Source organism: Diachasma alloeum, unplaced genomic scaffold, assembly GCF_001412515.2.
Source record: "Diachasma alloeum isolate Michigan unplaced genomic scaffold, Dall2.0 Dall_scaffold_01126, whole genome shotgun sequence".
Classification (NCBI taxonomy): domain Eukaryota; kingdom Metazoa; phylum Arthropoda; class Insecta; order Hymenoptera; family Braconidae; genus Diachasma; species Diachasma alloeum.
This window is the reverse complement of record NW_021681237.1, coordinates 27558-54387: the sequence shown is the minus strand read 5'-3', so window position 1 is coordinate 54387 and position 26830 is coordinate 27558. Positions and strand designations below refer to the sequence as shown.

The window sequence follows — 26830 nt, the reverse complement described above, 5'->3', positions numbered from 1 at the left end:
ACCTATAGCTCCAAGAGCTTCGAGGATTATTACTTTGTAGAATTTTCCACAAAGTAGAGTCAGACATTCATTTCGGATTGCTGAGACGTTGCTGTGACATTTTCCACAATGTTTCAGTTCCAAAAGTGGAACTTCTTGATATTTAACATGTGAGTGTTTATTCAACACAGTGAAAAGTTTTAATTTTTACTGATAGAGAACACTGAAAATCAGTAATTGGAATTACATTGATTTTCAAAGATTTTTACCACAGAAATTCAGCGATGAATCACTGAAATTCATTGATGGATCACTGAAAATCAATGCTGTATCATTGAAGATCAAAACTTCTCTCTCTCCCAATTAAGTTCTTATGTTCATTTCTAGAATTCTTACTCTCTCATTAATTCCGCTATCTCAATCCATTCCCGTCAAACGAGATGCACCATTTTCTACATCAGGTAAATATATTAAATTTATAAATTGAACGTATAATACTTGTTTGAACATCTCACAGTTCGAATATTTTTGATAGGGAAATCATCCTATCAAAACAGAGATTTGTTCCGAGAATATTTTTTACGAACGATCAACTTATCTTCCATAGTGAGTCTATTGCTGAGCGCCCTGGACGAATCGGTCAATCCTTGTGATGATTTCTACACATATACGTGTGGTCATTGGACAGAATATCATCCCATCAAACCCGGATACTTAACATGGACAAACATGAACGAGATTTCAGACGGCTCTAGACCGAAAATTGAATCGCTGTTGACTGCTAATGATTCAGAAACTGATAACGAAGCAATTCGCAAAGCACGGAAGGTTTATCGAGCCTGTATGGATACGGGTACTGAAGGAAAAATTATTAATAAATAATTGTCCGATTTGAAAAAAAATGTGACTTGAATTTCTGATATACTTCTGGAAATTTTCATCACATTATAGCACGTACGAGAAAATTTTATGGAAAAACGTAGCGAATTTGTTCAACAATTCTATTGAAATTTTCAGCAAAATATCTTTTGTAGAAAAAAATCAAGAAATTTCTGTTGTTCTATACCACTTATTCTATTGAGATTTTTCATGTAGAATTTCTTCCGCTCAAATTTTCTGTTTTTTTCATTCTATTTTTCTTTTCTTAAAAAAAAATCAAACAAAAAGCTTAGAAGATTTGAGTTGAGGAGATTCTATACAAAATATTTGAATTGAATGAGTTATATAGGAAAAGCGAATTATATTGAATTTTTCATGGGATATTTTTTTATTGAAAATTTCAATAGAATCAGCCAACAAATAATAGAATAGTCAATAGAAATGTCTAATGAATATGCTATATTTTTCCATGAAATTTCAATTTTTTTCTAACAGTGAAGGGTCAAGATGTGGTAATGTTGCAGAGCAAAGTGAAAAAGCCGGTATAGAGCCAATCATGTCAATCCTCAATGAGAACGGAGGATGGCCATTACTAATGAAGCTCGAGGAGTGGGAATCGAGGAAAATTTCTTGGCAACAAATACTCCCTAAATTCATTAGAACTTTGGGGACTGGAGCGTTATTCAACATAAATGTTGCACCGGATGATAAGAATTCGAGCGTCTCTAGGCTTAGCGTAAGAAGAAGAATTTTTTGATAGAATATATGTTCCATTAAATCTTTGCCGTCCAAATTCCAAAATATTCAAAAAATCTTATCTTGAATTAAAATTACGCAAATTCTAACACGATATACCATTTTTCCAGATGACTGAACCCAAACTCATCGTCAAAGATGAAGAATTGGGGGCTAGTCCTTCTGATCCCGCCGCTCGTGCTTACTACCGTTACAAATCCCAGATAACCAATATATTTTTGAAGGCATCGGGTATAGCACCTGAAGGCTTAAATACTTCAGCACAGTGGGACGAAGTAAATGGATTCGAAAAAGCTCTGTCCTCGGTATGGATCAATATTTACCAAAAAAAATTTAAGTTGGGACTTGCGATCTCGAATTGAAACTTATTGAAGGATGAAAGGTTATTTAGGATTGAAAGAATGATTAAACACAGTTTTATTGTCGTAAATGTAATTAAGTTTATTCAGCAACGTAACGCGACAACGCTCGAGGCACAAGTGTTACATAGCCCGAGTATATCTCATAGAGGTGCAACGGCGCCGTGGCGACACAGCCACACTATCGGTAATAAGGAGACTGGCGTAGGGCGCCAAATTCAACCCTCCCTCCCGCCATAGACAGTATCCTTGAGTCCTCTCCAGTTTTCTTCTCTCCTGGTAATATATTCTTGTTCATCACAAAGTTTCTTATTTGGTAACTTTATCTCGCCTCAGTATTCTCGCCAAGTAATTTCGTCAGTTTAATCTCATCAGTTTTTCCATCTCGCCAATTTTATCTCTCTAAGAAGGTCTCGCCAAATTAGTTATTTCCTAGACAAACAGAAAGAAAGTAATTTAAATATTTACATTCATTATTAGGTCCATCAAACGTTTGTGTGATTCAAACGCCAATGGTTTGGTGAAAACATCAGCTAGCTGATCCCTTGAGCCAATCCAAATGATTTTTATATAATTCTTTTTAACACATTCCTTTACATAATGTAATTTGTTCTCTACAATGTGTCTCAATTTCATTCCTCCATTTATTTCTGCACTAACAATAGCAGATTTATTATCACACCTTATGATCATTGGAACAGGGGGATCAACCAGTATTATTTTTAAAGAGTTGTGCAACGACATCATTTCTCGACTGGCCTCGCTCATTGCAACATACTCAGATTCACACGTAGAAAGTGCTATTGTAGTTTGTTTGTGAGTTCGCCAAATGATCGAATCACCAAACAATCTAATCACAAATCCACAAGTTGTGATTGAATCTTTACAATCAGAGAAACTCGCATCAGTATAACTCTGAATGTCATTAGTCTCACCTGAATATCTCAGACCCAAGCCCGTAGTACCTCTCAGATACCGAAAAATTCTTTTTACCATTTCCCAATCACTTTCTGTAGGATTTACTTGACGTCTGCTTATCACATTGACTGCATATGCAATGTCTGGTTTCGTAGCAACAGCCAAATATAAAAGACTACCTACAGCCTCTCTGTAAGGGATGTTTGTTTTTGTTTCTGTCCTTTCCAAAGTCCCATTATCATATTCTGTTTCTCTTAATTTTCTCTTATTATTAGCTACTTCATAAGTATTCATTAGTGTACGTTGTGGATGTGCTTTATCAAAGCCAAACCTACTTAATATCTTTTGAAAATATTTTTCCTGATTCAATTTAATAATCTGATTTTCTCTGTCTCGCCTAATAGTCATGCTCAGGAATTCCTTGGTTTCTCCCAGGACTGCCATTTCAAATTCGCTACATAANAAGTTGTGATTGAATCTTTACAATCAGAGAAACTCGCATCAGTATAACTCTGAATGTCATTAGTCTCACCTGAATATCTCAGACCCAAGCCCGTAGTACCTCTCAGATACCGAAAAATTCTTTTTACCATTTCCCAATCACTTTCTGTAGGATTTACTTGACGTCTGCTTATCACATTGACTGCATATGCAATGTCTGGTTTCGTAGCAACAGCCAAATATAAAAGACTACCTACAGCCTCTCTGTAAGGGATGTTTGTTTTTGTTTCTGTCCTTTCCAAAGTCCCATTATCATATTCTGTTTCTCTTAATTTTCTCTTATTATTAGCTACTTCATAAGTATTCATTAGTGTACGTTGTGGATGTGCTTTATCAAAGCCAAACCTACTTAATATCTTTTGAAAATATTTTTCCTGATTCAATTTAATAATCTGATTTTCTCTGTCTCGCCTAATAGTCATGCTCAGGAATTCCTTGGTTTCTCCCAGGACTGCCATTTCAAATTCGCTACATAAATTACTCTTTACTTCAGCCAATTTATCGTTATCATTACTCGCTAACACCATATCATCTACATAAAGTAGCAGAAGCAAGAACTTGTCTTCATCTCGCCAAGTGAATAAACAAGGTTCTAAATCCGAGTTCTGCAGACCCATACTCANGGTCCATCAAACGTTTGTGTGATTCAAACGCCAATGGTTTGGTGAAAACATCAGCTAGCTGATCCCTTGAGCCAATCCAAATGATTTTTATATAATTCTTTTTAACACATTCCTTTACATAATGTAATTTGTTCTCTACAATGTGTCTCAATTTCATTCCTCCATTTATTTCTGCACTAACAATAGCAGATTTATTATCACACCTTATGATCATTGGAACAGGGGGATCAACCAGTATTATTTTTAAAGAGTTGTGCAACGACATCATTTCTCGACTGGCCTCGCTCATTGCAACATACTCAGATTCACACGTAGAAAGTGCTATTGTAGTTTGTTTGTGAGTTCGCCAAATGATCGAATCACCAAACAATCTAATCACAAATCCACAAGTTGTGATTGAATCTTTACAATCAGAGAAACTCGCATCAGTATAACTCTGAATGTCATTAGTCTCACCTGAATATCTCAGACCCAAGCCCGTAGTACCTCTCAGATACCGAAAAATTCTTTTTACCATTTCCCAATCACTTTCTGTAGGATTTACTTGACGTCTGCTTATCACATTGACTGCATATGCAATGTCTGGTTTCGTAGCAACAGCCAAATATAAAAGACTACCTACAGCCTCTCTGTAAGGGATGTTTGTTTTTGTTTCTGTCCTTTCCAAAGTCCCATTATCATATTCTGTTTCTCTTAATTTTCTCTTATTATTAGCTACTTCATAAGTATTCATTAGTGTACGTTGTGGATGTGCTTTATCAAAGCCAAACCTACTTAATATCTTTTGAAAATATTTTTCCTGATTCAATTTAATAATCTGATTTTCTCTGTCTCGCCTAATAGTCATGCTCAGGAATTCCTTGGTTTCTCCCAGGACTGCCATTTCAAATTCGCTACATAAATTACTCTTTACTTCAGCCAATTTATCGTTATCATTACTCGCTAACACCATATCATCTACATAAAGTAGCAGAAGCAAGAACTTGTCTTCATCTCGCCAAGTGAATAAACAAGGTTCTAAATCCGAGTTCTGCAGACCCATACTCAAAGCTACTTCGGTGAATTTTACATACCACCGTTTGGGGCTGATACGAAGACCATAAAGTGCTTTCTCCAATTTGCACACATTTTCTCGCCTATCCTTGTCAGTATGATCAGTTCCTTCTAGAATTTCCATGTAAATTTCCTCATCTATCACACCATTGAGGCAAGCAGTTTTAACATCTAGTTGATACACCTCTAGATTATATTTGTTTATAATTGATATAACTATTCTCACTGCAGGTAAACGAACTACTGGAGCATAAGTTCCCCTTAATTTATAAATGTTCTTATCCTTGAAACTTATTTTTCCATTTGCCTCATTTTTACGCTTAAATACCCATTTTGAATCAATGACATTTAATCTTTTTCCATTCATCATACTTTGAGGTCTTTTAACAATTTTCCATACTTGATTTCCTTCTAATGAGTTCAATTCTTCATCAACCGCATTTAACCAAGAATCTTCACCTCATTCTCACCCCCAGTGACATCAGCAACATTTGCTACTACTCGCTTGAATGAATTCTCACTGATAGAGTTTGACATTACTATTTCTAAATCGATTATCCAGTAAGGTTTTCTGTAAATCCCCGAGATGAAAAGTTCATTCGACACTGGATCAAATATATCAATTTTCTTGTCATCTAAGTAGATTGCTAATCCCATTTCGGCAAATTTTCTTAATGATAGCAGATTTGCTTTAAGAGCTTCTGCAAAAATAACTTTGTCAATTTCTAATAATTTACCACTCGCCAGTTCAATTTCTATTCTTCCTGCTCCCACCGTTTTTAAGTCCGCTGACTCATTTTTATTCGCACCCCTAATTACTCCACAATCTAATTCATTGAATGTTTTAAATATAATACTAGAATTTGTTAAATGCTCGGTCGCGCCTGAAAATCTGTCAGAAACTTATTTCCATTTGTTTGTTGACTATCTGCATAAAATGTTTCAGCACTTGATTGATCATAATTTTCTTTTTCCTTACCTTGATTGGAGTTATTTTTCTCTGTAGTTTTGTCGGAATTGGATTTCTTGTTTGATTTGTGAGATGACTTAAACCATAGTTTGTTCTCGCCTCTTTTATAAGAGAACCGACTCTTATTGAATCTTCCTCTTTTACTTGGACCATATGTCTCACCTCTCATTGGTCTTTTCGTTCCTCTATTGGTACTTCTATATTGATCTTGATAATTATTTCGATAATTGTTTCTTGAATTGGAATTGTACTTTGGAGTCTGTTTAGAGTATCCTGAGCCACTTGGTGCATTGTCATTGTGGGGTACGTTGGGCAATCTCTCGCCTTGTGATTCCCAAACTGGTTGCACTTGTAGCACAAGTATCCTTTCTCTTTATTGGGACAGTCTGGTTCTTTATGTCCATAAGCCTGACAAGCAATACACCTTGGCCCCTTGTGCTGTGCAAAATTAGCAGTTTTAATATCAGAATCTGAGAGCTCACTTTTCATAGTAGCTTCTTCTTCTAATATCACAATTTTCAACTCGCCAAAAGTCAAGCCCACACCTATAGCTTTCCTTGTTACTTTTTCAATGATTTTAAGGTTGGGAAAAGCTTTTATTACTGCATTGTAGAATGCATCTTTCTTTTCGCTTTCACTCAAAGGAATGGTGTCAGGAGCATTTTCATAAGTTGCAATTTTCCCATCAAACGTATCATTAAACTCGCCAGCTGTCATTTTAGCAGGATTGTATCTCATATTATAAAGATCTTGTCTCACCGAGTGTGAAGTTACATTAAACTCAGCCATTTTCAATTCTTTCAGTTTCTTCAATATTTCTTTTGGATCTTGTAATTTGACAATTTTAGGGTGATAACTTCTGTTCATATGATTGATCAGAATTTCTCTAACTTTGTGCTTCTGTTCTGCAAGAGTTTCCTCGGCCACAGTAACCAGAATGCTATCATCAATGATGTGTAAAAGTTTATTAGTTTTAATTTTTGACGATAAATAATCATAGAAATGTTCATACTTCATTTTACTGTTCATTTTGTAATCTCTTTTGACACTCATTCCCTTGCTAAGCAATTCAATTTCTAACTTATTGGTTACCGCGCCAGCTAATTGACTCAAAGGATTTAGATTGTTTACTTGGCTTGACTTTGTCTGATTAATTTCATTGATCTATTTATTGACTATTGAACTAATTTGACTTTCTAGATTTCTATGCTCATCTGACATCACTCCTCCATCTATTATTTTCTCTTTGTTTGTTGTTACCTGGATTGATGATTCGACAGTATTGCGATAATTATTGAAGGCTCTTATCACTTCTCCAATTTTGTCACTGTGCTTTTTGTGCAAGGCACTCAACAGCTCCTGTACTTCCTTTTTGTCTTGTGCTCTCGCCTCAGCATTCAGTCTCACCTGGTTTCTATTCTCTGTTAGACCTTCATACAGTGCTTTTGTTAAAGTTATATTTGAGTTACAGGGCTGTTCCACCATGCTCTTCAACTCAGCCAATTGTGTGTCTACAGAGACTGTTTTGTCAGTCTTGTTGCCGTTAGGCTCAACTGATTCATCGTGTAGATTAGAATTTACCAATTTCAATTTAATATTTACTTTATTATTTGCTGTAATCTGGGGTTTCAGTTTGATTTGGTCAGTTTTGTCAATATCAATATTACCTGTGGTTTTCTCGCCTCCACTTATCTCGCCATCATTTAACTCGCCGCTATTCGTCTCGCCTCCAGTCAATTCACTTGACTTGGACTCGCCTGTGGCCCTCGCCTCTGTATTTACCAAATCTTTATTCATCTCACTTGACCCATTCTCGATCACAGCTCTTGTTCACACTTGACTCTTCGGACCGTAACCAGGTAGATATATTGGTTTTTGTTCAGCCAACAATGCACCGTCTAACACAGTCAGACATCCCCATTAATCCTCTGAGAAATCTCTTTTAGGATTATTTGTATTTGGTTACATTTTTTATATTCAGGTCTAAAATCCCAAACTCGACTTGTTAAACATAAACAGACCGAATTCAGAATGAATGTGCTCTTCAGAAAATCTAAACATAAGACCTACTCCAAACATTTTCGAGTCTTTTTATGATTGCAAAATGTTGATTTAAATATTTCTCAAGCAAGTTGACTTCTTAATATTGCACGTTTCTAATGTGTATAGTATGCTCGCCTATTTACACATATGCCTGATGTCTCACCTGTTACATATCCAGTTCCTTCGTCTGGAAAAACATATACTTTATCGTTTATTATTGCTAGGGAGACCACTTGTCCCTCATGGTTTCCTTTGATTTGATGTTGTCTAATTAGAAGCCTCCAGACTTCATACAGAAGTTCTTTATCAGCTGTAATTATTTATTTATAAATATCTTCGTCTGAAGATATCAAATTTAAAATTCAATTTCATTAACTCGACCCATCAAATATTTAATTTGTTATTCTCGCCTATTAAATATTTCTAAATTCAATATTCTCACCAATTAAATATTTTGATTTGGATGCATCCTTAATTTGTAAATTTTAATTTTGCACTAGTGTCTATTGATTTTATTTTATTTCTTTACATTACACTGATGGACACCGCATACACGCGGAACATGGCCGAGAAAGAGAGAATCGTTGTTTTTCACACCAATTTTTATATTCACACCAATTTTCGTTTTTTTTTCTATTTCTTATTGTTCTCGCCTTGCTCGAGCAATGTGTGTGGGACTGCAGTCGTCCCTCTCTCTCAGACGCGCCCCGGTTGCGAGCGCAACCCACCCGTTTTGTCTACTTGTTGAAGCCTGTTGAAACCCGTGCTCGCCTTTACTGCCGAGAAACTATTGTCATGGCGTCACTTGGCTTTCTTCTTTTGTTTTTCACTAAATATGATTTTATTTATGACAAAAGATATTTCTTGCTTTACAGTGATTTTGTAAATTTAATCGATTTCTTTATTAATTCGTTTCAGTCTAAAAATCTCAATTTCAGGTCGGTGTCGTGGACAATCAATTTCCGGTCGCCATTTTGATCACTTCTATTTTTCGTTCTCACCAATTCACTTCACTTAATTAATGTATTTTTCAGTACTTACATTTTCTCTGAGTACTTTCCATTTTCTTCTCGTCTATCATCTCTCACCCAGCTCGCCTCGATTTTTTCTGGATATCCTTTTGTATCGCGTGTGATCCAACCGAACACGTGCCCGACCGCCCGATAGCGTCCTTTTAGAATTTCCGATTTATCGCTTCCTTTAATTTATGATAAATTTAATCATTGCGCAGTGGAGCGTGCTGGGCCATAAAAATGAAGGGTGATTTAGGATTGAAAGAATGATAAAACACAGTTTTATTATCGTAAATGTAATCAAGTTTATTCAGCAACGTAACGCGACAATGGTCGAGGCACAAGTGGTACATAGTACGAGCTCAAGCAGCACAGTTCTGGAGGGTATCTGTAAGTATACCAAAAAGGCTGTCTAATGTCTGTCCAAAAAGATAACTTGTGTCTAGAAGTTACCTAGAAGTTAACTAAAAGTTATCGTATGACTGCAAGATACCTATTGGACGGACATTAGTCTGCCTTTTTGGTATACTTTCAGATATCTTTCGCAAGGTTTGCTACTTGGGAGTATATCTCATAGAGGCGCAACGGCGCCGTGGCAACACAGTCAGCCACACTGTCGCTGACAAGGAGACTGGCGTAGGGCGCCAAATTCAATAAAAGATTAGAGAGCGACAGCTTCTGATATTCTACGTTCATAATTCTATCTACTGGGACCGCTATTTACCGATGGTGGCATGGTGATCACCCTCATAACATGGACGACCGGTGGTTTATCCGTTCAAACTCGTGCAAACCCTCACATTGTAGCTGACAGTAGTAGTTCCTCTTCAACTCATTCATTTTAGTATTGTTTTTTATTGTTGTACTCGAAGTTCCGATGTTGTCATATTTTAGAAAAACTTGAGGATTTGGAAATTAATTGATTGAAGTACCAACGATTAACCATCGGGCGGCCATTTTTCTTAGTGCAGGTGATACCCACCAGACATCGCAGCGATTTATAGCGTCCCCAATTCATATACTCTTATTAATGTTATAGTGGGCACCACTGCGCACATGCGCGTGTCGTTCTTCTCCGCCTGGCATGGCTTTCTTCTTTCGTGGTGTACACGTCGAGACGAGTACTTATGTTCTTTATAATAGAACCTATTTTTCCACGTTCTACGCCGTGTCTAAATTATTATCCACAACCTGCCCAATCCAACAGGTTATGGGCCCCAGCACGCATTCACTGCGCGATAATAAAATCACGGGAAGCAAAGTTGATAAGTAAAACAGTGACTTTCATTAAAAATTGCCCGGCAACAACGTGTTGCTGCTAGCACGTGTGAGGAGGAAAAATGGACAATCTCGACGAGAGGAAGAAGACAGAGTGTGAGGCGAATGCTGAGATGAGTAAGTAATAATGAACAATTATTCGGTGATCAAGTGAGAAAGTGAAAAGTGCAACAAAATTGGCAAATGAACAAAACGGGAATTTTCCGGGGAAAAATGCGAATGACGAGAGGCAAAATGGCGGTCAGCAACGCGTGGTAGTTCACCGGACAAAAGCCCGGATTTCATAACTTTCTCAAATAAAACCGAAAAATCAATTAAGTTAGAAGCCTGAGTTTAATATTCGGTGAAAGTAAATTCAATTAAGATTAACTATAGTTAATAATTATGGGCAATAGCAACAAATTAAAAATGTGAAAATAAATGATGCAATAGTTGTTGCGCGCGCGGCGTGGTAGGGACGCCAAGGCGGGATAAAGGCTGCAGTCGTTCATACACCAAGGCAAGCTCGAGCGTGTAGAGGAGAGAAAAAGATGTGCGAGAGAGAAAGAAATCATCCCGGCTTGTCGCCTCGATGTGTGCGCGTGCATCACATTTACGTTCGGTGGGAAATCGTATTTATTTAAAATGAGAATTAAAATTAACTGTGCACAGCAATATTGTTTTTGCTTCCGAATGGAAGCCTTGTAATTGCAATTTTTCAAGATTTTCTAATTTTGTGTGGAGATGATTCAAGGTGGTATGAAACATCGAGAAATGCCATTTTTAGCCACTGTCTGTATGCATGTGTGTATGTGTATGCGTTTGTACAGAACTGTGTCAATAACTCCAGAACAATAGGTAGTAAAAAGTTGAAATTTTGGCTCTTAGTTGGTGCCAATGAGACACAAATCTGTGCCAAATTTCAGCTCGATTGGTTCTTGAGATCTAGCGATTTCTCAAAAATCGTTTTTTGCAAATTTCTCGGGAACGGCTGGGCCAATTTAATTTTTTTTTTCAAAATATTTGTCGCGATAATACCTATCTTATTACATGAGAATTTAATCTCGCCCCTATGGGAAAATGGTTTTTATTGTCATTTTTTCATTTCTTTGTCAAAATCGCTTGTTTTGACGATAACTTGAAAAATAATTGAGATAGAAACTTCAAATTTTGTATGATTGTAGGTCTTATGAAATCAAAGTTTGGTATTTTGGATGAGTGAAATCGGACAAGTAGTTCCAGAGATATTTAACTTTGAATGTGAAATTTTGTTCCTCAATAGCTCACAAACCACTCAGCCAAATTCAATTTTTTTTTTCAAAATATTCGTTATAATGGTGGCTATCTGACCTCATGAAAATATGAGTACCGTTTCGCTGAAAGTTTTTGAGATATTACCATTTTTCTATTTTTACGTGGCCAGTTTGCTCATGCATGCTGTAATACGATTGAAAGTTTATTTGTCGATTCAAAATTTCGGGTTGTGATCGATACTATCTAGTTACACAACTTAGGTAAATTTTGGGCTTGATTGGCTTAGTAGTGCTTGAGATGGAACGTTTCATGAAAAATCGTGTATTACGTTAATTACCGTGTCTTTCTTTGGTCATCAGATTTTTCATCATAATTGCTTGAAATGTCATGTCATATGAAGATCTAATATTTTTCTGAGATTTATAGCTTCATGTAGCTGCATTTATTTATTTCAAAATGGTAGAAGAATTCATTTGTTCATATTTATTCGTCATACAAGGATTTATAACAGTCTTACTTTCAACCAAAATTAAGTTAGTAAAAATCTCTATCGATTTACGTGTTGTCTGATTTAATGTAAATACACAAATGGGGACATATGCTTTCTGTAGGGTTCATCGGCATAATTTCTTGAGGTCTAAAATCGTTTATTTTACTCCATTCGCCCTGTTTGAGAACACATGCGTTGTAATGGCCTATCGCATGATAGGTAATAATCTCCGGGTTTATGAAATTGACGATACCTGGTAGACAATATGTTGCATCGTGTATATTCCAAACTTTGGAGAAAGCATTCAAACATACTTGCAGCTTATGGTCTGAAGGACATTCTACGAAGAGATGTTCATGGAAAACGAGTGATTCATGGTGATAATCATGATTCCCTAAACATTGGAGTGTTTGACTTGAGATTTCCTGAATAGTGATATTTACCCAAGTAGCAAACCTTGCGAAAGATATCTGAAAGTATACCAAAAAGACAGACTAATGTCCGTCCAATAGGTATCTTGCAGTCATACGATAACTTTTAGTCAACTTCTAGGTAACTTCTAGCCACAAGTTACCTTTTTGGACAGACATTAGACAGCCTTTTTGGTATACTTGCAGATACCCTCCAGAACTGTGCTGCTTGGGTTAAAACGCTCAAAAAATCGTTATAAGAAAATTGAAATAATGCTTCTATGTTTGGCTTGATCAAAACTTCATTTTTAATCAGAGGACCACATGAAGGGCAATTTAAATGTGTAGAATAGCTATATATTCTCTTGAAAATCTTTTCACACAAAATTGTTACATTGACAGCAGACTTAAGAATAATATGGTTGGTGTATGATTCACTTTTGTCAAAAAAAAAGCCTCTGTATTTTAAAAATATGTCCAATTTTCTTTCATAAATATCAAAGTTATCATTGACATTGTCTGAACACAACATTTTTACGAAATTTAATTCGTCGATTGCTGACTGCAACTTTGAATCGTGAATGACTTTTATAGGCTGAAATTAATATCTGAATGAGACTATCAAACCCACATGTATTGTGTAAATGAAATGAGATGTTTTCACGTTGAATGATGCCAGTTTTATTACCATTTATGAGAACTTTCATACCATTAATTGTACCAGTTTCATCTTCATCACTGTAGCATGTATTGCATAAGGATAGCCTATATTTCTTTTTTGGTGGCAGTATTACATTTGAAGTCTTTATTGGTTGAGTGGCATTCCATTTAGTTGATGAAGTTGTTGTTTGATAGTTATTATCCACTTTTTTGTTCGGCGATAAATTGGGTTCATCTATACTTTAATTGCGTTTATCTATATTTTACCACTTTAGTCACTACGGATCCATTCGGAAGCATACTACCAATGGAATTGGTAGAAATGAAAAAAAAAAAGACAGATAACATATAAAGTAACGGTCACATATCTTCTGTCGAATAGGCTCAGTCCCTTACTTGTTTTTTAATTTAAAATCGATCGATCGACATTTTAAATTAATTTATAACGCAATTTCGAAATATTTATGCGGCGAGAGGAATTATTTTGTCGACTTGAAGAAAATTTCTAAATAATTAATAAAAATTACAGCAGGTGACGATCTGCGAGAAGTTTGGAAAATTCTCACAAATGAATTTTTCCTCAACCAATTCCACAAGGGACAGTGTGTCGAATTGAGATTGGAGGAAGACTTTCTTCAATTGATTATTGATGATCATAAATATTACCAGGCCGGTGAGTTGAGATGAGAAGAGGTGAGATGAATAGAAGCATGCGAACAAAGTGCAGTTGTAAATATTGGCTGGCAAATATTACAATTATTATAATTATCAATATTATTGTTAATGCACTTCAGACTTGATCAAGTATAAAATTCAAATACTAGTTACAATTACTCCAAAGAGTGTCTTAGTGAAAATTGTACTTGTGTTCATATAAATGGAAGCTGTTTAACTGTAACGAGCGCGAGAGAAATACTGTGTTCATATTTCGATTGCACTTGTTTCAATTTATTCCGAGATAGGTTATACTAGTGTTCAGATAACCGATTCTGGGAGAAGTCACTCATGACGAAGGAACAATGGAAGAAATTGGTCCGCTGGATCAAGTACAAGATCAGCAATTTGGAACCTCCACTCATGCCCAAGACTGAACTGGAGCAATCTCCAACTGCTGTTGGTGATGAGATCCTTGAGAAGAGCAGTGATGAGCAAGAGGGAGAGATTGGTACAGGGCAAAATTCTAAAGAGAAAAGCGAAGAGAAGCGTGAAGAGAAGCGCGAAGAGAAAAGCGATGAGGCGATGGGAAATAAAATTAATTGGTCGGCCGAACCTAAATCGAGTGCAGCAGTTGGAGTATCTCAGCCCACAGACAAGCCATATGTCAAAAGTAATGTGCCATTTGATGTTAATGTTAAAATAGTTGAGAAAACACCAAACTCATCTGATGACCAGACAAAAACACAAGCCCCCAGCAACAAACCCCAGAATGCAACGAACGCAGAATATTCGAGACTGGACGGAATCTGTGATAGACTTGAGATTGTGACGAGTCTCTTGGACAAGTTGGTTAAGGCCCAAAACGATACCTGTGAATGGCTTCTTCACAATATGAGGGACATAAAAGTACTGCTTAACCATGCTGAAAAGGACAGAAATCACAAGGACAGAAATGTTCATATTGAGATTGATAAAAATAGTTCATGCAAGTAATAGGAGAGACAAGTTTATTGTGTAACGTGTTATTTGGTTTCGACCGTTCAACGGTGGGGTTTCACCGTCCAGACGTGAAGTCACCATGTTGCGGAGCGAGAGTCAAGGGTTATTTTATTGGATATGTTTTAATTCTGTTTTTTTTTGCCATTTTGCCTTGTATCGAGCCACATCTAGGGTCATCGGCTGACATCGATCCTGGAGTCTGCGAGGAGCTGGGACAGAGGAATCTCTGGAAAGGCCATTGTGGAGTCTGGGTGCGCCACATTCAAATTTGAAATGGTTCCCGCGTTGGAGGGAGGTTTGAGGTACAGTTCACCGGCGGCGCCAGCTACTGGAGGTAGTTAGGGAAAATGATGGTGACTGGCTGATGCTTTGAGGGGCGATGTTGAATCTCCATGCCGAACCGGAAGTTTGGGCCCAAGTAGCAAACCTTGCGAAAGATATCTGAAAGTATACCAAAAAGGCAGACTAATGTCCGTCCAATAGGTATCTTGCAGTCATACGATAACTTTTAGTTAACTTCTAGGTAACTTCTAGACACAAGTTACCTTTTTGGACAGACATTAGACAGCCTTTTTGGTATACTTGCAGATACCCTCCAGAACTGTGCTGCTTGGGGGGTTCAGGCAGTGATGAAGGAATTACTGGACTGACTGTAGACGTCCAGGATTATCGTTGAGTGTGGAAGGGAAAATTATTTGATGATTTTTCCCGAATTTTTGCAATGTGGGATTTGGAGAATTCACGCAACGGAGATGTGGCTGAGTGCGTGAATTGGAGTCTGAGTTACTGATGACTCTGGTTTGGTTGGATTAGCAACCAATCAGAGTGGGCCGTGGATAATCCCTAGGCCAATGGGAATCGAGTGGCGGGAAGAGGCACGGACGCAGGGGAGAAGCGTGGGTTTTAGCCTCACGTCTCGTGTGGATGGTGAGACGGACTGTTGCTGTAATTTCGGAGATTTGGGGAAAGGAGTTTCTCGGTGTTTTGGGCACCTTTGGCTGGAGGAGTATCGTGGCTTGTTCCGGAGTCAACACTGCCCTTGGAACGTTTTGGAGGAGTTCTGGTGAGCGGAGAGATCATTCCAGCAGAATTTTATTCTTTTGATATTTCCGTAAACTATCCGGTGCAGTGATCAGAATTCGGTTGTTTTTTTGATTTTGTCGACGTTTAGCGTCGGGCGATATGACGCCATTTTAGAGTGAGTAGTTGTTGGGACGAACTCTTATTATCTGCTCGGCAGTGGTTAGCCTCTCTCGTAAATCGATTTTGCGTTTAAAGTGAACATTTGTTATTCTTTTAGTATTCGTTTAGTACTCGTTTGTCTCAAGTAAATTCAGTGGGTTTTTTTTATCATTAATGACTCTCGTTTCGGCAAGTTGGTTGTCGAAGGTCGGATGTGGACATCTCGACAGCTAGCTAACATTTTCGTCATTCAGTTGATTTCCGATGTTCGATGTTGTTTTATGGTTTGATCAATTTCTTTTGGGGTTCAAATATCGGAATCATTTATCGCAAACGCCAACTGGGATTGTAGCGTCTTTCGACGCTCGAGTTATGTATCGTGACCTTGTGTACGGTCATTAGTATTGTGTTGTGTCTCTCGAGGCAATCCCACTTGTCATTGCTGGAGTCAATTCTCTCATCTATCATTTGATATTTTAAATAATTCCTCTCTCTCAGAAAATCGCGATTCCTTCCAGTGATGTTTGATTAGTTCAGTTTGCTAGTCATTTTTACTGTTTGACATTTTCTCTTGACTTTTATTGATTTGACTGATCTTTTAACTGGCTAGTAGTTAATTAATTCGACAATTCACGGTTAGGGAATTTTGGATGTATCGAGTCTTTAGTTTTTTTTTTTTAATTGGATATGAATCTAACAAACTGTTTGAATTCTCATTAGATATCTAAGGGATGAGAAAGGGGGTTATTGAATAAACTATTTTATTCCCCGCGTTTTGGAATTTGGCGATATATCTAGTTGAGAGAACCCAGTCATTTCAGGAATCGTCAGGACAACATTTTGTGGAACCCAGCCGCCACCGTGGTTGTCTGAGCTGTCGGCAGTTGTCCGTTTGTCGGAGAATTGTTGGAATATTTTGTTGTTTGCATTTTCTTTTGCATGATTCAGTCGTGCTGGCGTCCGACTTTTGTTTTGTGATCTGGTCGCCGAGGGCTGCGTATTTTCGTATCGTCCGCAGAGGTGCGAAATACGTCACAATTGATAGAAAAATAATTGCTAACATGGTAGAGAGTGATCCAGTAATTAACAGATATATAACGCGACGTGTTGCTGCCAAAGCAAATGAAACCCTAACCAAAGAAAGTTCAGTCGAAAATAGTGAAATGAATGTAGAGGTCCCTGAAACAAATATCAAAGTTCCAGCCGAGAAAACCAAAGATGAATCATCCAATATTAATTCAGAGATTGTTCAAGACAATAGTGTCAAAATTAAAGAAACAAAAGAACATTATACACAGTCGAATTTTGATTTTTCAATTTGTGATAGAAAGATAACCAATCCTGATGAGATCCAAACAAAAGAAGTAAGAGAAAGATTTCAATTTCTTTGAGGCCAAAAAGAATCCATTCAAAAGGAATAATTACGCTATGTTATGGCACGTCAGACTCGGTCATATATCCGTGGAATATTTGAGAGCTTTACAAAGAAAATTTCCCGAAAATAAAGAATTGTGTCGAGCCATTTTGATGAATCAATAGCCGAATGCGAAGTGTGTCTTGCGTCGAGATTAGACAAATTACCGTTTTCAAAAGTGCGAAGCAGAGCATCGAATCCTCTGTAGGTTATCCATGCCGCTGTCATGGGACCAATTTCTTCGAGCTCCCATCCCAAAGGTTATCGCTATATTTCCGTATTTGTCGACGACAAATCGCGATTTGCAATGGCTTACCCTATGAAGGCGAAAAGCGAGACGGGTCGCTGCCTTGAGATGTTCGTGAGAAGTGGCAGAAATCTGTTAGGGTATGATGCGAAGGTTTGTTACCTTAGGTCCGATCAGGGAACATAATTCACAGGCGGTCATACTGTTGAAGTTCTGAGAAGCTTAGGTGCGGAATTACAATTGGCATGTCCTGATACGCCTGAACATAATGGAGTTGCCGAGCGATACAACAGGACAATCTAAAGGAAACTGCGAGCGTATATGTTTGATGCTAAATTGCCTGAGTATATGTGGGATTTAGCCTTGTCAGCTGCGACTTATAGTTACAATCGAACTCCACATAAGTCGAATGACATGAAAACTCCTTTGGAAGAATTTGCTGCAGGTCATAGCCTTAACATGAATCAAATCAAAAGATTTGGAAGCTTAGCCTGCATGAAAGTACAAAGAAAAACAGGTCCAAAATTTAGAGCAGAAGGAGTAAGAACAGCTCTGGTTGGCTATACACCAACAGGATATATTCTGCTAAGACCTGAAGAAGGGAAGTACTTCGAGAGCAGACACGTGAGATTTAATGAGAGGAAAGTTTATGGCGATGTGTATAAGAAAAACGAAATCAGAGATTCTCCAGAAATTTGTGATGAGATTGATAAAAATAAATGGTTTATTGAATTTAAAAGCAATGAGAATAATTCAAAAGAGTCATTGAGATTGGAGGGAGAGCCTAAGAGAAGAAGAGGCAGACCAAGTCAAGAAAATTACAAGCCACCTATGAGTCAAGACAATAAATCTGCAGCAGGAAAAGTGCAAGACTCGAGTTTTGTCAATTTACCATTAGATGAGAAATTAAAAGCTGAAGTATTTCTTTCATGCTTACTGCGAGATGAGACAGAAATTGATCTGGAAGAATCTACTGATGAAATCTATCATGCTCTGCTGGCAAGTGCCAACTCTGATCCAATAAACTACAAAAATGTAATGTCGAAAGATGATAAATTAGATTGGATCCAAGCAGTGGAGGACGAACTCAATTCGATGAGCAAGAATAAAGTGTGGAGAGTCGTGGACAGGCCAATCAGCTTGGAAAACGGACAGAAAGTAAACGTTATCGATTCGCGATGGGTATTCAAACGTAAACTTGAGACTAATGGAAAAACGAAACACAAAGCGAGACTTGTTATTCGAGGGTTTAAGGACAGAAACGTTCATGAATTACGTGAGACTTACGCTCCGGTATCGAGGATGAACCTTGTCTGACCTGTAATTGTGATTATAAATAAATACGAATTAGAGGTGTGTCAATTAGACGTAAAAACCGCATTTCTTAACGGAGTAATTGACGAGGAAATCTACATGGAACTCCCTAAAGGCACTGATCATACCATTCAAGAGAGAAAAACTAAAGTTTGTAGATTGGACAGGGCTCTTTACGGACTTCAAATAAGTACAAAGCGATGGAATGTACGATTTACTGAAGTCGCTCAGGGAGTAGGTCTTGCGAATTCTGATCTAGAACCGTGTTTGTTTACATGGAGAAATGGAGATAAATTCCTAATTCTATTGTTGTATGTGGATGACATCTTGTTGTCAAGTAATGATAAAGATAAACTAGAGGAGGTAAAATCTAAACTGAGCTCTGAATTTGATATCACAATTAACGGTGAGCCAAAAGAATTTGTGAACATCTCCATTAAGCGCAATCGAGAAAATAAAATCATTAAACTGAGCCAGGAGAAGTATATCGATAAAATTCTGAAGAAATATGGCTTTGATGACTCTCTTCCACAACGAACTCCTATGATAACAACACAAGCTAGTAACCATGAACGTAAGATAAGAGAATCCAAAATCGATGGTGAAATTCACACTGGCGATGGGGAAAAGATAGATTGTCCATATCATGAGATTGTGAGTAGTTTATTGTATCTATCAGGTACAACGAGACCTGATATTTCATATACGGTAAATGTCCTGAGTAGACATAAAATTAGTCCCACAGAAGATGACTGGAAAATGGTCAAAAGAGTGCTCGGGTACTTGAGAGGTACAACAGTCTTCGGACTTCGATATACTGGTGAAACAGACGATGTTCAAGGTTTTTCTGATGCGAACTTTGCGGATTGCAAGGACTCGATCACTATCAGTGGTTACGTAATCAAATTGTTTGGTGATTCTATCATCTGGAGAACACACAAACAAGCTTATGTTGCTCTGTCTACCTGTCAAGCAGAATCCGTTGCGATGAGCGAAACGAGCAAAGAGATGTTATCAATCTACAATTCTCTGAAACTCATGTTCGATCCTCCATTACCGATGTTGTGGTGGTGCGATAATAAAGCTGCAACTTTCAGTACAGAAACTAGCGGAGGAAATAAATTGAGGCACATTATTGATGTTAAGGCTCATCACATCAAGGAATGTGTTAATTTGAATCTTATTAAAGTCCAATGGATTAGATCTAGAGATCAATTGGCCGATGTTTTCACAAAACCTCTGGCGTTTGAATTACACAAACGTCAAGTTGACATCATCATGAATGTGAATATCTAATCTATTTATTTTATATGTTTAGGAAAGGAGAAATAATGAATTTTGCTAGGAGCAGTATAAGGACCAGGAGAGTTGAGACGAGGAAACTGCCGGGAGGGAGTGAAAGATTAGAGAGCGACAGCTCCTGATATTCTACGTTCATAATTCTATCTATTCATATGTTCTTATTCATGTTATAGTGGGCGCCACTGCGCACTTGCGCGTGTCGTTCTTCTCTGCCTGGCATGGCTTTGTTTATTCGTGGTGTACACGTCGAGACGAGTATTTGTATTCTTTATAATAAAACCTATTTTTGCACGTTCTACGCCGTGTCTAAATTGTTATCCAGAACCTGCCCAATCCAACACTTATGGAAGTCTCAACTTCCGACTTGGAACTTTCTACTTGAGAATTCCAAAAGTTTCGATTTAGGATCTATGGATTCTCAAAATAAGCTTTTTTTCTTGTCTAAAATGATAATTCAACAACTGGAACTAACAAACTTACCGTTGCAGATAACAGAAGGGGGGCAGGACCTCAAAGAGATCGATAAGTGGTACAACTTGATGACAATTGATGAGTTCCAAGCTTTCTATGACAGTACAGGCATGACCGCCCCAACTTCCAGGGTAAAACCAAAATTTTTGTCAATTTTTCACTTCAACAAATGACTGAATCAACATTTTTATTAGATCAATTGGCTTGAAATGATCAGAGAGGTGCTATCACTGACTCCGGAGATTACAGTAGATGGATCAGAGCAAATATTGGTGCCTGGAAAAGTATATTTCACAAAGCTCGCTTGGGTGTTAAATCAAACTTCAGCAGAAGTTGTCGGTAATACTTCAATTAAAAATTCTATTGTTGAAATTTACAAAGTACAAGTGCAACACTTATATTATCTGCAATTTCTTGAATTACTTTTTCTGTCGTGCTATAAGAGGCCGTGGCTAGTATTTAATGCTTACTAGTCATCTACGGGGTCAAAATCCTTAATCAACAATTATATTGTTTTATCCCGGTGTTCTACATTGCCCCACCATTCCACTTTGCCCCACACTCCCTTAGCTGAATCAATTTTCATGAAAAATTATCCCTTCAATTATTCCTCCATTCTCAAACGAAGAATGCATTATAAAAACAGTTCAATATTCAACTAAATAACAAAATATAACTTGTTTTATTATCATTTAATAATAATCTTCATTCTCTATTCCTACATTGCAGTGAATTATATGATGTGGACTATAATTCCGGATTTATCTCTCTATGCGCATAACAAGTTGAAGAATCCTTTGATCGGATTCTATCGTCAGCGTAGTGGAGTGGATCCGGTCGGTGATAGGTTAGTGATATTAACAAATTCGCCAAATATTGGTATGGTTTTGTATATCCAAAGTTTTAATCTTATTGAGGCTTCTCATATGGTTCTCTTACAAATACTTGTCCAACTAAAAATTTCGTCACAAACTCGAGAAATATAAAAATTAACGTAGTAAAATAAATGTTCCAGGTCGTTTGAATGATAAGAAAACCATAAGAAAAGCCTCAACAAAATTAGAATTTTGAAAGTACAAATCAAGATTTGTGAAATTTTCCCGTAATTTGCAGGGTAGATGGATGTGTGGTTACTCCTCAAATGGCACGCGCTCTTGCTTACTCGTTCATTGAAAAATATTCGTCACTGGAAACGAAGAAAGAGGTAATTCGAATCCCAGCGTAGAAGACATGATTAAAAGATACAAAAATGAAATATGGAAAAATACACTCGTTACGTTCTTTAGGTAACTGAGATGCTGGACAATCTGCAAGAAGCAATGGAGCGACATATTAGACAATCCTCTTGGCTCGATAGTGAGACAAAAGATCGGGCCGCTGATAAAATTCATACAATGAAGAAATTCGTCAGTTACCCTGATTATTTTACTGCTGATAATATAGATGCTTATTATTCGGAGGTAAAAGTATTCATAAAAAAAAAAATTGAATTGCTATTCGTGAGTTATCCCTTCTAAATTTTCTTTTGGCTGTAGTTTAAACCTTCAGAGAGTTTTTTCGAGAACGAGATGCAAAAGCGAGCTCTTGAGTTGAAAACTAGCTTCAGAAGTTTGCTAAAACCAACAGATAAATCAATGTAGGTAGAATAATTCAGTAGTGATGTCACCAAATTTTTGATGAAAAAAATCAGATTTTCATGTTTTGTTTAATATTGAATTTTTTGCTATATTTTTATTCTTCATGAATTTCCATTTGATTATTTTGATTATCCTCACAGATGGCCATCTGAACCCACCGAGATTAACGCATTTTATTTACAAAGAGCGAATGCTGTAGGTGAGTATCAGAAATATTATTTAACTGTAGGCATATTATCTGATTGAAAATGCTTTTCAGTGGTGCCCGCTGGGATCCTTCAGACCTATGTTTTTGACTTGAACAGGCCGAAGTAATGAATATTCACAATCCATTTCAGTATCGTTGAAGCATTTTTGTTCACTAAAAGAAATTATGATTTTTCAGGATATTCAATTATGCATTTATCGGTCCAATAATCGGACATGAAGTTTCGCACGCACTGGATAGTACAGGTAAGGGATTGAAAAATCAGAGGCCGGACAGTTCTTTGTATTTTATTAAGTCAAATAATCCAAGAATGATGAATGCATTCAGGGAATTCGGAGAATCGTATTCAGAATTCAATCAACTCTAAATTACATCAAGTCGCTTTCATTGAAATAAACTGTTCTTTACGTATATGAATAAATGGCAATATTCTTCTAGGACGTCTCTACAATAAAAATGGCGATGTGGTGACATGGTGGTCAGAGTCTGCCATTAATAAATATGAACAGAATACAGAGTGTTTCGTCAATCAGTACAGTAGTTACAAAATATACGATGATGGAGAGCAGATCATTCATGTGAGTAATGTGATCTACTTGCTTTGTCATTTATCGATGGAATTTTCAGAATAACAGGATAAAATGATGGCATGAACGATAGACAGAGAACTACGGTTTTCTTGGGTTTAAAATTGAGGATCAAAAACTTGGTCAGGTGATTAGACTGGGCATATAAGATCCGAGAGTGAGGATCAAAAAATAAGATTTGTGTTTTTCGAACCTCAGATCCCCACATTCTTTCACCTTGAGATTAGAAATTTAGTCAGAAATTCCAACTTAATTAGATCCTGTACTTTTTGCTTTACTGAATTGATCTTATTCTAGCTCGACGGGAATCTGACGTTGGAGGAAAATATATCAGATTCTACAGGGCTGAAAGTTACTTGGGATGCGTACAAAATATTCCGTGAAAAACATGGAAACAGTGGTGAAAAAATTCCTGGATTGGAAAAATTTACTGATGATCAAATATTTTTCATAACGTTCGGGAATGTGAGTAATGCAGAAATGATTTCTGCCCATAAATCAATTACTTAGTCTTCGTAACAGATGTTAAATCACTCACTATATGAATTTTCAGCTGTGGTGTTCATCAGAGGACGAGAAGTATCTCAAGCAATATGGTAACGTCGATGAACACAGTCCATCTAAACACAGAGTCAACGGTGCAGTATCCAATAACGCGGGATTTCTGACAGCTTTCAATTGTCCAAAAAATTCCGCTATGAATACCGCAAAAAAGTGTAGCATTTGGGAGTGAACAACGAGACTCAACTATAAAGAATGAGATACTCTTTCAAAATTCTTTGTTAAAATCTTGTATTTGATTGTATTATTCAAAAATATGATAATAAAAATTCTAAAATATGAAATGGCGGTACATTTTGTCTGACTGATCTATTTCATCCTCCTGGCCCATTTGACCCTACTCGCCCCTATAATATAAGTTAGGCGTCTAGAATATATAACTCGATCTCAATATGCTCCATGTTTAATCGAAAATTAACTAAAACCACCGAGGATGAAAAGGCTATTATTATAATACTTGGTGACTATTATTGCTTCAAGAGTAAAAAAAGACATGCATTATAATCCCGCTTCGTCATGCTTTCAATGAAACCACCAAAGACTTTTCAATGTCACCAGCGTTTCCCGTGTGAGGACTATTAGCTAGGTGTTCTCGATCCGCTTTAACTAATAATTGATAATAATCATTGTCTGCATACCTCTCCCTAACGGACCTATGCGAGAGTCAGTAGAGAGTACGGTGAATTCTCTATTTGTTCCACGATTAGAGAGTAAGTAGAGAATGGGTAGAGAGTTGGGGTGACAGGGCAGATTGTCTACTCTCCAATGCTTTGAGAGAGTAGATAGCTGAGGCGAGCGATATGCTGAACCTTATTAACTATGGCCCTTGAGAAATTTGACCCTATAACCGACTGACCCTTGTACTTGGGACATGTTTGAACTCCCGGAGCTCAAACTTTTGAACCCTGGAATGTTTTAAGCTGAAAATACTCTGATTTCATTTGAAATTTTTTGATTGGATCTTTGTGACCCTTATAATTTCAGACCCTTAATATTCCAGAACCGTAAATTGGGACTCTCAATAATTCTGACACTTGAAAATATTGAAAAATGCAACTTTTGACCCTTAAACCTTCAAACGCTTAGACTAGTCGTACTATCTACTCTCTACTCTTGTAGAGAGTAGATAGAGAGTAGATTCTAATTGTAAGAGAATTAGAATTTAGAGAGAAAAAATTTCCGCTTCACCCAGCCGGGAATAGAACCCGGGTGTCCCAGATACGCGCCGGGCACTCTAACCGACTAAGCTACCGGGAAGCACAGAAATTCATACTCAAATTCACCTCAAACACCGCCTGACCTCCTTTAGGCATTAAAGAATTCTAAGAGAATCAGAATTTAGAGAGAAAAATTTCCGCTTCACCCAGCCGGGAATCGAACCCGGGTCTCCCAGATACGCGCTGGGCACTCTTACTGACTAAGCTACCGGGAACCACAGAAATTCACTGTCAAATTCACCTCAACTACCGCCTAACCTCCTTTAGGCATTAAAGAACTCTAAGAGAATTAGAATTTAGAGAGAAAACATTTCCGCTTCACCCTGCCGGGAATCGAACCCGGGTCTCCCAGATACGCGCCGGGCACTCTTACCGATTAAGCTATCGGGAACCACAGAAATTCACTCTTGTAGAGAGTAGATAGTTGGGATCGGATGCGTGGTGGGGGCTACTCTCTACTCTTTACTCGTCTCCAGAGTAGGTAGTTGGCGCCGGGTGCTTGGTGGAGGCATTCAGACCCTTATAATTTTAGACACTTATCGTTGCTTATGGGCCTTGAAACTTGAACCTCAATCGTACTGACCCTTGAAAATGATAAAAGTTAAATTTTTTACCCTTAATATTTCTGATCCTTAGACTAGCCGTACTATCTACTATCTACTGTTGTAGAAAGTAGATAGTTGGTAGCGGATGCGTGGTGGGGGCTACTCTCTACTGTCTACTCGTCTAGAGAGTAGATAGTTGGCGGTAGGTGCTTGGTGGGAGCATGCAGACCCTTATTGTTAAGACCCTTATCGTTCCTCATCATGACCTGTGAAACTTGACCCTCAATAGTGCTGACACTTGAAAATGATAACAGTTAAATTTTTTACCTTTAATATTTCTGACCCTTAGACTAGCGGTACTATCTACTATCTACGGTTGTAGAGAGTAGATAGTTGGGAGCGGATGCGTGGTGGGGGCTACTTTCTACTCTCTACTCCTGTAGAGAGTATAGTTGGCGCTGGGTGCTTGCTGGAGGCATTCAGACTCTTATCATTTTAGACCCTTATCGTTGCTTATGGGCCTTGAAAAATGAACCTCAATGGTACTGACCCTTGAAAATGATAAAAGTTAAATTCTTGACCCTTAATATATCTGACCCTTAGACTAGCCGTACTATCTACTCTCTACTGTTGTCGAGAGAAGATAGTTGGGATCGGATGTGTGGTGGGGGCTACTCTCTACTCTCTACTCGTCTAAAGAGTAGATAGTTGGCGGTAGGTGCTTCGTGGGGGCATACAGACCCTTATTTTTGAGATTCTTATCGTTCCTCATGACTCGTGAAACTTGACCCTTAATAGTGCTGACCCTTGAAAATGATAAAGTTCAATTTTTGACACTTAATATTTCTGACCCTTACACTAGCCGTACTATCTACTCTCTAGCCACGTAGAGAGTAGAGAGTAGCCCCCCCCACGCATCCGATCCCAACTATCTCCTCTCTACAACAGTAGAGAGTAGATAGTACGGCTAGTCTAAGGGTCAGAAATATTAAGGGTCAAAAATGTGAATGTTATCATTTTCAAGGGTGAGCACTATTGAGGGTCAAGTTTCACGGGTCATGAAGAACGATAAGTGTCTCAAAAAGAAGGATCTGAATGCCCCCACCAAGCACCTACCGCCAACTATCTACTCTTTAAAAGAATAGAGAGTAGTGAGTAGCCCCCACCACGCACCCGATCCCAACTATCGTCTCCACTGATCTCTATATAACTGGATAGCCGATCCCTATGGCAGCCAGTGAGTTTATTAGAGAGGTACGCAGCGCCTCCGGATAGTAGTCAGCGAACTAAGATTCTCTCTAGTGCGCATGTCCGTGTCAGCTGC

At 37.7% G+C, this 26830-nt stretch overlaps 1 protein-coding gene across 1 annotated transcript; it reads left to right on the top strand.

Moving 5' to 3' along the window:
* Positions 1–24028, top strand: LOC107045907 (neprilysin-1). The gene is made up of 17 exons (XM_015268314.1): positions 1–149; positions 367–440; positions 587–832; positions 1383–1594; positions 1725–1919; positions 20769–20882; positions 20946–21090; positions 21481–21598; positions 21865–21955; positions 22038–22211; positions 22287–22387; positions 22529–22587; positions 22648–22699; positions 22774–22841; positions 23035–23174; positions 23481–23648; positions 23737–24028. Exons 1-17 carry the CDS (start codon positions 109–111, stop codon positions 23914–23916), a joined length of 2178 nt encoding a protein of 725 aa, XP_015123800.1. The 5' UTR covers positions 1–108; the 3' UTR covers positions 23917–24028.
* Positions 24029–26830: the final 2802 nt, after the last annotated feature.